The 12,952-nt window shown below is 44.3% G+C and overlaps 2 protein-coding genes across 9 annotated transcripts in view; one reads left to right on the top strand and one right to left on the bottom strand.

The window, feature by feature from the left end:
• The window catches only part of LOC139749831 (uncharacterized), a 275,451-nt gene that overhangs the window by 147,377 nt on the left and 115,122 nt on the right, over window positions 1–12,952 (bottom strand). The gene's annotated exons all lie outside the window — the stretch shown is intronic.
• LOC139749797 (uncharacterized) overlaps window positions 1–12,952 on the top strand; it is a 128,049-nt gene that overhangs the window by 16,648 nt on the left and 98,449 nt on the right. For 2 of the 8 annotated variants that reach the window (XM_071664101.1, XM_071664085.1), the window contains exon 1: window positions 4,719–7,879. The exons of 5 other annotated variants lie outside the window; for them this stretch is intronic. In XM_071664101.1, coding sequence (XP_071520202.1) covers window positions 7,577–7,879 — 303 coding nt within the window. In that variant the 5' untranslated portion in view covers window positions 4,719–7,576. Of the gene's footprint in view, window positions 1–4,718; window positions 7,880–12,952 lie in introns of those variants that run through there. One more of the 8 variants, XM_071664092.1, reaches the window with a different exon arrangement.

Here is a 12,952-nt window from a genome sequence, read left to right as displayed (position 1 = left end):
CCACTGACAGTGCCTGAACCCTGCTGACACTATAGTGCTAGACCTATATTGACATAGTGCCTGACCCTCTACTGACATATTGCTAGACCTTTTCTGACATAGTGCCTGACCCTTACTGACATATTGCCTGAACCCTGCAGAATATTGCCTGACCCCAACTAATATAGTGCCTAATCCCAACTGACATAGTGTCTGACCCCTATTGACATAGTGCTAGACCCCTCTGACATAGTGCCTGATCCCTGCTGCCATATTGCCTGACCCCAACTGACATAGTGCCTAACCCCTATTGACATAGTGCCTTACCCCTATTGACATAGTGCCTTACCCCTGTTGACATAGTTCCTGATCCCAGTTAATACTGTCTAACCCCTACTGACATAGTGCCTGACTCTTACTGATATAGTGCCTGACCCCTTCTGACATAGTGCTTAACCCCTGCTCACATATGGCCTGTCCTTTACTGACATAGTCCCTGACCCCTACTGACATAGTGCCTGACCCCTACTGACATAGTGCCTTACGCCTGCTGACATAGTGCCTGACTCCTAGTGACATATTGCATGACCCATACTAACATACTGTGTGAACCCTGCTGACAGTTGACCCATACTGACATGGTAACTGACCATTACTGACATATTGCATGACCCCTACTGACATAGTTCCTGAACCCTGCAGACATATTGCCTGAACCCAGCTGACATAGTGCCTGTGACCTACTGCCATAGTTTAATGAGGGTTCGCTCTCTCAATTTCCTGTGAAATAGATGTTAGATAGAGGTTAGGAACATTATCAACTGCCAATCTTCAAGTGTATTGTCAGTCACATATTTGTTTCGCCTGACAGTGACAGCCCGAGACCTCAAGATTAGTTTTAAGATTTCAGATGGAGTAGATAACGTATCAGGAGACGTATAATGTAAAATGTCCGACGCACATACATTAGTTATGGTTGTGTAGCTCCTTTACTAGCAGCACAGAGTTAATAGGGAACCTGCATCTACGGTGATATTCTAACCTAACTTGGAAAATAATTTAGGCAGAGGTGCCTCGTGAAATTGGGAACTAGTGCCGACCTATAAACAAGTGCAAGTGGGCAAGTTCCTCTGTCTCCGAGGCACAGCAAGATGAGAACACTAAGGTTAGCGCTCTAACATTACTGGAAATTATATCTTGCAGGTACCTACGTGGCATCCTGATGGGTGGGTGTCGTAAGCCCGGGTTTTGTTATACGTATTTTTGCGGCAGCAGCGTGAGTGGTTACAGTCGGCGGAAGGTTCGCTGTGCGGGCGGCTGGCGTACGGGCGCGGTCAGGTGAGTGGGCGTAAGAGTAGATGCAAAACCCGTTATTCGCACGAGCGGTGTCGCTGGAAGGATAGCAGTAGCTGGGTGTAGGATCAGTGGTGTGTAGTGAGCGACGGCGGGCAGCGAGCTTGTATCAACACGTCGCGAGCGTGTGACTGGCAAGCTGGCGTCATGTTGTGGGGGAACTGGGAGAGTCGATGCTTACCGCAGGTGACGCACTTCACCGCCAGCCTTCGCCGAGCACAGCACTCGCCTCCCTCCTCGCGGTTGTAGCCGGTACGTCCATAAGTCATTTTTGTATTGATTGTGACTCCTTTTGCTGCACTTGTGTACTATTTTCACCTTTGTGATGTGGATTTTGACCAGCATGAGTGTCCAACAACAAGTTGTGTCGGGAGACAGCTTCCCTCACGTCTATCTGTCTATCTGGTGTTCTACCAAGTGCTTCTTCCTACTTGATGCAAGACTCGTAATGCTTTGGGTTTTAACATCAAGGCCTTCTTACCTCGCATCATTTCTTGCCAACCTAGATCTTGACCTATCGTTCCTCACCTTCCTTATATTATTTCGGCTTTTGCATCGTAAATATCTCCTTCCAAACCTTAATTCAATTTTTATTTCATGCATGTTTCATGGTCCTTCCTGCCTGAAAGACTTTGCTTGTAGTGGATGGACCCGAGTCTCTTTACACACACACACACACGTCACAACTTGCCTTAAGACCCCCCAGTGGCCAGATTTTCAATATTAGATGTTAGAAAGTTAACGAATTACATTAGCTGACGAGAGAATTTTTCTACCATGTTGTCAAGTAACGAATTACATTAGCTGACGAGAGAATTTTTCTACCATGTAGTCAAGTCTACCTAATGCTAGAAATGCGGTCTCCAAACTTGGGGCATTTTACCATTTAGATAATTCATATCGTACTAGTTATTTTAAACTTTTAAAAATATTTTCATACAATTATGTTTTTTTTTCATAACTCTCTCCCTCATACTTCACTTTTTTAGGGCGTAGTTTTTTATACAAGCTCAACAGCTTTTAATTTTACTATATTGCTTACTTAAAACCTAAGACACAAAATGATAGAATCGACATCTTATGGTTGATTACCTCAAACATGGTTGTTACCACTTTCATGGCTGTTTTTTGACATTTGTTTAATAATCCAAGAGTGTGATCCCGGCCCCTTAAACTTCTGGTGTAAGTTAGCCAAGATATTGAATTTATTGTACTCTTGAAGAGGAAATTTACCATATAGTTTGATCTGGAGTCCTTAACTAATAATGCTGGCATATCTGCATCTGGCTTCAGAAAAAAAGTCATATCTTCTCTCTAAGTATTCAAAATAAGTAGTGAGGGTTGAGTAAGTAGAAATAAGTAAAAGAAAACCTGTCTGTGGTTGTAGATGCTTCAAAGGTGTGGCGAACATTTCGCTTTTTCGGGTTATTATGACTGGTTTCAGCACCCCAAATGGCAGTTAAGGGAGCCATCTGTACAGATTTTTTGTAGTTACGAAGCTTACAGTTTGAAGAGAGAGAGAGAGAGAGAGAGAGAGAGAGAGAGAGAGAGAGAGAGAGAGAGAGAGAGAGAGAGAAACTGGTTCTGGTAACGTGTTGAAAGTAATTATTATGCATCAGCATATTATTGTACGGCTAGGTTAATGTCGTGATAACAGACGGAGTTATCTAACAGGTAGGCGGGTAGTGGTGACAGTTTCCTAATTTAGCTCAGATGATGTAATGCTGTTGTTATTTAGATCAGATTCACCCGTTTCATGGCGTATGAAGTATTCGTGTGCTTCGAGGAAAGAGTTTTACACCCGCGTTACCCCATCTAATAACCTCGTGTACGTACCATGGCTTCCCACAAGTGTGTATGCATACTCTCCAGCCTTAATATTAAAGGCAGGTGTGTATGTGTACATTCATTGCCTTTATCCCGTAATATATCAAGTACTATCAGTTGGCATGGCTGATTCTTTGCGCATATAAATTATTTGACGGTCGTGGAACAAGCTTCATCGTGTATTGTGTTATAATCAGCATCGGGAACTGTGGGGGAACAGTGGCGTCACCCGTTGAGTCATTCTGTCTCTGGCTCCGTTCTTGTCTACGGTAACTGAAGGACAACACTACCCTTGATGGGAGGGTTAGACCTACGCCTCCCTCTGGAGATAAATAGGTTATAGCGCACGGATTCCCATTAAGACGTAGAACAATTAGAAGCTTAGTTTGCCGTAGTATAACAATTCAAGTGCTGATTGACTGGAAGGACAAACTTGTGGTATGTGTTAAGCGGACCATTAACGTGGAATTCTAGCTACATCATTATAATATTACTTGATCTTTAGCACTATCTCATGCCGGAGTTTAAGTAAAAGAAAAAAAAATGTGTTTCTCTCCCTTTACAGTCTGAGGTGTAATGCTACCAATGATGCAGTATTGAACTTTATAATAATTAGAATTTACGAATCTTGCGACTTCTAGCAACGTTTGCACCAGTGACAACACTTCCGCTTGCGTAAAGCAAATCTGAACGGTACACATTTTTACCACTTGTAACTTTATTGAAATACGACGAGTCTCGTTTGATGTGTTCCGCGGTAATGGGACACCATCATAAAACAACACAGAAGGGAGCCATTCTCTTATTTTTTGAGTTGCGTTAGTCTGAGGACCACGTCAAAGTTTCTTAACAAGGATTTTGGGAATGCTTTTCCAAGCTTTGGGTCTCGACTCATCCTGTTTCAGGACTTAAATTCTCGAGTCTTTGCTTCATTTCATGCTTCTTTTCCCTGGGTCGTGAATCGTCCTGTCTATGTAGGTCCTGCCGTCCTTCCTTACTGTATCCCAGACTGATCCTCTGTCATTACATACACTTTTCTTACTTGGGTCATGACTCATCTTTCCCTGGACAGTTTCACTTGGGTTTTGACCCATGCCGCCAGTTTTTAATTTTCTTCCCTCGAGTTTTGACTCATTCCTCCCCACATATTTTGATTGCTGCAGTAACTGCCAACATTCACGTTAGTCTTGGTTCAAGAAGCTGTATTGTCCTGCACCTGTAATATCCGATTAGAATTATGCTTTATCTTGTCCATAGGTCTCTGTTATTTGGACTTAACAACAGGTGAATCACTTCGGCAACCCCTCGCCAAAAGTAAGTAGAATTTAAAGGCAGGTTAATTATACTGTGGTCTTTGTCAAAATAACTGTGCTAACGCATGGGTAATATATATATATATATATATATATATATATATATATATATATATATATATATATATATATTATCCCTGGGGATAGGGGAGAAAGAATACTTCCCACGTATTCCCTGAGTGTCGTAGAAGGCGACTAAAAGGGGAGGGAGCGGGGGGCTGGAAATCCTCCCCTCTCTCTTTTTTTTTTTTTTTTTTTTGATTTTCCAAAAGAAGGAACAGAGAATTGGGCCAGGTGAGGGTCAATCGTTGTTTCCCGCGTTAGCGAGGTAGCTCCAGGAAACAGACGATTAGTGGCCCATCCACATATTTATATACATAAACGGCCATACACGAACATATACATATATATACATACACGGACATATATACACATGTACGTATTCATGCTTGTTTCCCTTCATCCATTCCTGGCACTCGCCCGCCCCTTAGTAAACATGAAACATTACAGATTAAGAATGGATGTGAATGAATGAGGCCTTTACTTTGTATTTTTAGTGCTACCTTGCCAACGCAGGAAACGGCGTACATATAGGAGAGAAAGATGTATATGGAAATTTTTTGTCTGTCGTTTAGGTCCGGCGGCGATCAACAAAAACTAGGAGGGAGGGAGATGTGCTGCAAGGAGAGAGAGAGTAGCGCGCAAAGACACGCTCATTCTTGGAAGGAATGAGAAACGTCATAAGAGTTTTGAAATCGGTCAGAGAATAATGATGGTAACCAACTTTGAGACAGGCAGGGATGATGTTGGAGGAAATGCAAACCGCGGAATTAGTTGAGACAAACGTTTTGTCATAGAATGGCACTGAAAAATGGTTGTAATTAAATGTTACAATCAAATTGTCCTTACGGACAAAGGGGTACACTTCATAATTACGGACATTTCGACAGAATCCCATCATGTAAAAATTTTGTCAAGACACCGGGGTATTACAAACTAAGAACACACTTGCTCTGGTTCTCTACGAATCGCAGTCAAAACACGTATAGTACATGTTACACGAGGATGAGGTCATGCACCAAGCCAGATGCTAAAGCCATTATAATCGTCATTGTTTGGGGGAAGAAGAAAAAATATACATTCTTCACTTATTTTAAAGCAATAGTTTGGGGACAGTAATGGCACCTCTCTCTTGTTAGTCGTTTCAAGGTTGTCAAAACCAGCCTAGTGTTAGTCACTTCAACCTGGATATTGGTATGATTACTGTACATACAAAGTACACAAACAGTACCGGAATTTGATTATGAGTATGAGGATTTCTGACGACAACGAGACGACCACAAAGCACGACCTTATGTTTGAGGTTCAGATTAAGGTCATACTGTGACTGAAGGTCGTACCTTCCTAGGGAAGGGGGTTTAAATAGTCTCATTTGTTGAAGCAGTAGGTCTTTGGGTGGTGAGAATGTGCGATGACCTCATCTGATGCATTTATCGGCGGCAGGAATATGTATACATTTTCTGTTATTCTGAACTGCATATCTTACATATTTCTAATAGTAATACATTCACAGTTACACTACGCAGATACTGAAGTCATATATATATATATATATATATATATATATATATATATATATATATATATATATATATATATATATATATATTTTGTAGAATTTGTAGGCGATTCTCAAATGTATCGTATGTTCAGCAATGAGGTTATGTTTACTTAATAAGTATTTTTGTCTTAAGAAAGTTATGTTCAGTAGGCGATCGGAATACTCACACATTAATGAAGTGTTGTCTAAGTTAGAAGAATATTCATGTAATAATGAAACAGTTCAGCAAGCAAGAGATGTAGTTGTAGTGTTTAAGGACAAGTTAATATCAAGTATTGTGTGAAACTTTTCCCAACAGTTGTGTTTGCATGCTGCTTGTATAACCTGAACAGCTAGGGTTGAGAAGTGTGTGTGTGGTAGCGGTGAAGTACGCATGTTATTTGGCGGTCCAGTCTTACTCAGGTGACTGATAACTCGTGAGTGATCTCGTACGTCGAATTCGCTTGGCAGCAGCGTGTGTCAAGCTATTTAAATTTAGAGTAAACTGATTTCAGTATTCAAATGATCTATTGACATAAGTAAAAATTATGTACGTTAATGTAAGTCATAGAGATTAAATTATTGTCGTCTTAAACTTAAAATACTTGTTAAAGTTTATGGATCTTGCGACTTCTCGCAACACCCACACTGGGGACACCACTTCCACTTGCGTAAACCAGGCATGGATTACTAACTCACACAACAGTAGTATTATTTTTAGTGAATTTTTGCCATGATTCATCTTTCAAACATTCAATTCATATATCATCCTCTGAACAACAATTGCTGCAATGGTAATGAGAAGTGATGACACTTTTGTACCGTTTACGGGTATGAGAAGGTTGTTACATGTGGAAACTCGTCTTGACGTGAATTATCCGTGGCCTTCTGCGAGGCTAGCGCATGTTACCTGATGGGATTTGTAGTTGTATTTCTTAAATAACTAAAGTTGTGTTACATCAAGTTATAATTAGGGACGTAATTGATCTCACATATAATAGAATTGTCTTATCTCTAAATAATATTCAACCATTGGCTGTATATTGACGAAAAAATATTGAAGAAGAAAACCGAAGAGTGGCCGTAAAACGTGTCAGCGCTAGTTCATACTTGTCCACTTGGCTGAAGTTCGTTGCTCACAAGTTTGTGGTGGAAGTGTTTAACTGTTCGTTATTCAGATTTCCGTCCATATTTTGAAACATAATGCAGATGTACCGACATATCGTTACTCTCGTGTGTTTTGACAGTGGCGGGAGTTCACTGATGTCTCTGAGAACTGTTTAGAAGCTGAGTGCAGTGCTGGGCGCGGTGGTATTAACCCGCATGAACCTCACCGCACACAGGACAGATGAGCATACCTCCCGACTCCGGATAATGGGCTTGATGAATTTCTGCTGAAGCGCTATGTGGCCATAAATATTTATGTATATATTCGAATTTTATATGTCTTGTCAAATGTCGTGATGGTAGGCACTGTCTGCAAGTGAGGAGCGGCAATGATATAATGAGGTTCAAGAAGGTCCCGTTAAGAACGACAGGAATGGAGGGTGCGGCAGGCTTTAGTCTTTCAAGCAGTATGTCTGACGATGCTGATCTCGCCAGCCACAACAGTGAAAAAGTTCACCACTCTATGGCCACACCACATGAGGGCCGGGGCGGGATGAGCGCCTGTCCTGTGCCACCCACGCGGACACTTGTCAAGAGGGATACGTACATCTCAGATACCAGGGACGAGGAAACCCAGGCTGCGCACGCTAAGCTGAGGCAGTACGAAGCACTAGGCCACATCAAGGTGGAAGTGGACGAGGTGAGAACCAGGATACCCATCCTCATCACATTCTCTCGTGTACTATCCTGCCTCAAGATGTCCTAGCATCCCAAGTGCCTTGAGACAAATAACTCTTCACCACACAACCTATAAGCCGCAGACTGCTCTCCCTTATGGTTGTTAAACCATTTTTTTGTTTTACGTTTTTTTTTTTCCTGATCACCTCTTACGATGTATCGTTTTCCTCTGCTTACTCTCATGTGTACACTTGTACCCTTCTCTCTCTCACGCTCATGGTGTATCATGCTCACTGCTATTCCTGATGGTGTACAGTCTTTCATTTTTTTCCGTGGTGTATAGGACTTAACTGCTCTCCCTCATGGAATACAGTCCTGCACTGCCATCCTACACTGGGTAAAGTGTTTCATTACCCTCCCTCATGTGGTGTAGTCCTTTACTGCTGCCCCTTGTGGTGTGTTGCACTTTTGGTATACAAAAGTACTGCATTGCTCCAGTGGTGTACAGTCCTTAATTGCTATTCTTGGTATGCAGCCCTGTATTTCAATCCTTCGTGGGGTAAAGCCTTTCACCAACATCCCTCATGGGGCAAAGTCCTTCACTGTTGACCTTCGTGGGATGCAGTCCATCACTGCTGTTTCTTATGGGGGTACAGTCCTTCAATGTTATCCCACATAGGTTACAGACGTTCACTGCTACTCCCCATGGAGTACAGTCCTTCACTGCTGTCTCATGTGATACAGTCCATTACTGTCCCTCGTGGGGTACATCCCATAACTTCTCATTATTTCGTCCTCATTTGCTATCCCTCAAGGGGCAAAGTCCTTCAATACTGCTACAAAGGGATACAGTCCTTCACTGCTACCCTCGTGTGGTGGTCTTTCACAGCTGTCCCTCATGGGGTATAGTCCCTCACTGCTGACTTTCATGGGGTATATTCACTGCTGCCCCTCATGGAGTATAGTCCTTCACTGATGTTCTTCCTGGGGCATATTCCTTCACTTCTGTCCTTAATGTGGTATAGTCCTTCACATGCGCCCCCTCACTGTGTGCAGTACTTCACTGATATTCCCCATGGGGTACAGTCCTTCACTGCAACTTACGGCGTACAGTCCACCACTGCAACTTACTTGGTGTACAGTCTTTCATTCCTACCCTTCATAGGGTACAGACCTTCTCTGCTACCACTCATGGCGCACAGTCCTTCACCGCCACCCCTCATAGGGTGCAGTCCCTCACCCTATGGTGTACAGTTCACTGCAACCTTCATGGTGTACAGTCCTTCACTGCTACCTCTCACGTAGTACAGTCCTTCACTGCTACCTCTCACGTAGTAGTCCCTCACTGCTACCTCTCACGTAGTACAGTCCTTCACTGCTACCTCTTACGTAGCACAGTCCTTCACTGCTAACCCTTATGGTGTACAGTCCCTCATTGCTATCCCTCGTAAGGCAAAGTCCGTCACTGCTACCCCTCATGGAACACTGTCCACTGCTATCAGCCATAGGTTCATTCCATCACTTATACCACTCGTGGGGTACAGTTCTTCAATGCTGTCAATCGTGATGTACATTCATTCACTGCTACTACTAATGGTATACAGTCCTTCATTGCTACGTGCGCTGGTGTACAGTCCTTAACTGCTACCGCTCATGGTGTTCACAGTCTACTGCTATCACTCATGGTGTACAGTCCTTCGCTGCCATCAATCAGTGTACAGACCTCCCTTGTTACCACTCATGGTGTACAGTCCCTTACTGCTACCACTCATGGTGTACAGCCTTCACTGCTACCACTCATGGCGTACAGTCCTTCACTGCAAACATTAGGTGTACAGTCCTTCACTGTCACCACTCATGGTATACAGTCCTCCACTGTTGCCCGCTCACGATGTAGAATCCTTCACTGTTGTAACTCATGGTGTAGAGTCCTTCACTGCCACCAATCATAGTGTACAGTCTTTCACTTCTACTTCTCATGGTGTACAGTCCTTCACTGCTACCACGCATGGAGTTCAGTCATTCACTTCTACACGGCACCAGTGTTAGGGCCAAATTACACCAGTAGTAGGGTCATACAGCACAAGAGGTAGGGCCACACTACAGTAGGAGGGTCACACAACACTAGTGGAAGGGCCACACTACACCAGTAGAAGGGTCACACAACACTAGTGGTAGGGCCACACTACACCAGTAGTAGGGTCACACTAGTGGCAGGGCCACACTACACCAGTAGTAGGGCCACACTATACCAGTAGTAGGGTCACACAATACTAGTGGTAGAGCCACACTACACCAGTAGTAGGACCACCCTATACCAGTAGTAGGGTCACACAACACTAGTGGTAGAGCCACACTAGACCAGTAGTAGGACCACACTAGACCAGTAGTAGGGTCACACAACACTAGTGGTAGAGCCACATTACACCAGTAGTAGGACCACACTATACCAGTATTAGGGTCACAACACTAGTGGTAGGGCCACACTACACCAGTAGTAGGGCCACACAACACTATTGGTAGGGCCACACTACACCAGTAGTAGGGTCACACAACACTAGTGGTAGGGCCACACTACACCAGTAGTAGGGCCACACAACACTAGTGGTAGGGCCACACTACACCAGTAGAAGGGTCACACAACACTAGTGGTAGGGCCACACTACACCAGTAGTAGGGTCACACTAGTGGCAGGGCCACACTACACCAGTAGTAGGGCCACACTATACCAGTAGTAGGGTCACACAACACTAGTGGTACAGCCACACTACACCAGTAGTAGGACCACCCTATACCAGTAGTAGGGTCACACAACACTAGTGGTAGAGCCACACTACACCAGTAGTAGGACCACACTATACCAGTATTAGGGTCACAACACTAGTGGTAGGGCCACACTACACCAGTAGTAGGGCCACACAACACTAGTGGTAGGGCCACACTACACCAGTAGTAGGGTCACACAACACTAGTGGTAGGGCCACACTACACCAGTAGTAGGGTCACACAACACTAGTGGTAGGGCCACACTACACCAGTAGTAGGGCCAAAATATACCCGTATTAGGGTCACAACACTAGTGGTAGGGCCACACTACACCAGTAGTAGGGCCACACAACACTAGTGGTAGGGCCACACTACACCAGTAGTAGGGTCACACAACACTAGTGATAGGGCCACACTACACCAGTAGTAGGGCCACACTACACCAGTAATAGGCTTACACGGCACTGGTGGTATGGCCACGCTACACCAGTACCAGTAGTAGGGTCACACAGCATTAGTGGTCGGGCAATCAATACCAGGGGCCACACATCACCCCTGCTAAGGCCACCCATCGCTAATGCTAAGGCCACACATCACTGGTGGGGCCACACAAATCCTTAGGCCCGTTAACACCAGTGGTAGTTGGACTACACATTAGTGATGCTGGTGGTACAAAACGTCAGTGGTAAAGTTGCAACACCAGTGCACTCAACACCAACGTCAGTGGTAAAGTCGCAACACCAGTGTACTCAACACCAACGTCAGTGGCAAAGTCGCAACACCAGTGTACGCAACACCAACGTCAGTGTTAAAGTCGCAACACCAGTGTACTCAACACCAACTTCAGTGGTAAAGTCGCAACACCTGTGTACTCAACACCAACGTCAGTGGTAAAGTCGCAACACCTGTGTACTCAACACCAACGTCAGTGGTAAAGTCGCAACACCTGTGTACTCAACACCAACGTCAGTGGTAAAGTCGCAACACTTGTGTACTCAACACCAACGTCAGTGGTAAAGTCGCAACACCAGTGTACTCAACACCAACGTCAGTGGTAAAGTCGCAACACCAGTGTACTCAACACCAACGTCCGTGGTAAAGTCGCAACACCAGTGTACTCAACACCAACGTCTGTGGTAAAGTCGCAACACCAGTGTACTCAACACCAACGTCAGTGGTAAAGTCGCAACACCAGTGTACTCAACACCAACGTCAGTGGTAAAGTCGCAACACCAGTGTACTCAATACCAACGTCTGTGGTAAAGTCGCAACACCAGTGTACTTAACACCAACGTCTGTGGTAAAGTCGCAACACCAGTGTACTCAACACCAACGTCAGTGGTAAAGTCGCAACACCAGTGTACTCAACACCAACGTCAGTGGTAAAGTCGCAACACCAGTGTACTCAACACCGACGTCAGTGGTAAAGTCGTAACACCAGTGTACTCAACACCAACGTCAGTGGTAAAGTCGCAACACCAGTGTACTCAACACCGGTGGTAAGGCTACGTAACATTGTAAGGGCCACACACAACTCACACAGCGGAAACGTGAATAATATCCGTCTGTTCACAACACCGTAGACAGACAGACAGTACGAACGATTAAAGTTTAAACCAATCGGTTCATATCTTGGAGATGCAGCCCATAAATTGTAGCCGAGACTGGCAGACAACAATGATGCAAACTACAAACAAATCTGAGACATCGACAACACAAACAAAAAGAGACAGAGCACCCTTGACCCCCCCCCCCCCCCACGGCATATATATATATATATATATATAAAGTACCAAAACCACGCTCCCAGCAAGTCGGCCACATGCTTCCAAGAACTGTTCACACTTCATTCATCTCTTCCACATCAAACTATCCATTCCCAAGTCTCCATTTCTTCCTCTCCTCCAAACATGGTAGTAAACTAAAAGTACCAGCGATATGGCCTGTATTAGGGTCACACAACACAGTGGTACGGTCACACACATTAGTGCTAAAGACACTATCAGTGGTATGGCCACACAAAGGTGGTAGGGCCAGAAAACAAGTGCTAGGTCAACTTAACACCTCTATTAACACCAGTAGTAAGACCACACACACACACAACACTAGTGGTAGAGTCACGCACGCACAACACTTAGAGTTCGGTTCAAACACAATACTGGTGTTCGGGCCGCACGCACACATCGGTGGTAGGTCCACACTCACAACAGTAGTGCAAGAGCCAGACAACATTACTGTTAAATGATGTTTTGTGGCCACACACCACTAATTGTAGAACAACACTCACACAACACCAGTACTGGGTGTACAGAACACCGGTGCTATTGAT

This window comes from Panulirus ornatus, chromosome 1, assembly GCF_036320965.1.
Source record: "Panulirus ornatus isolate Po-2019 chromosome 1, ASM3632096v1, whole genome shotgun sequence".
In the NCBI taxonomy this organism is placed as follows: domain Eukaryota; kingdom Metazoa; phylum Arthropoda; class Malacostraca; order Decapoda; family Palinuridae; genus Panulirus; species Panulirus ornatus.
Note: the sequence above shows the minus strand (reverse complement) of the source record. Positions and strands in the feature narration are given on the sequence as shown.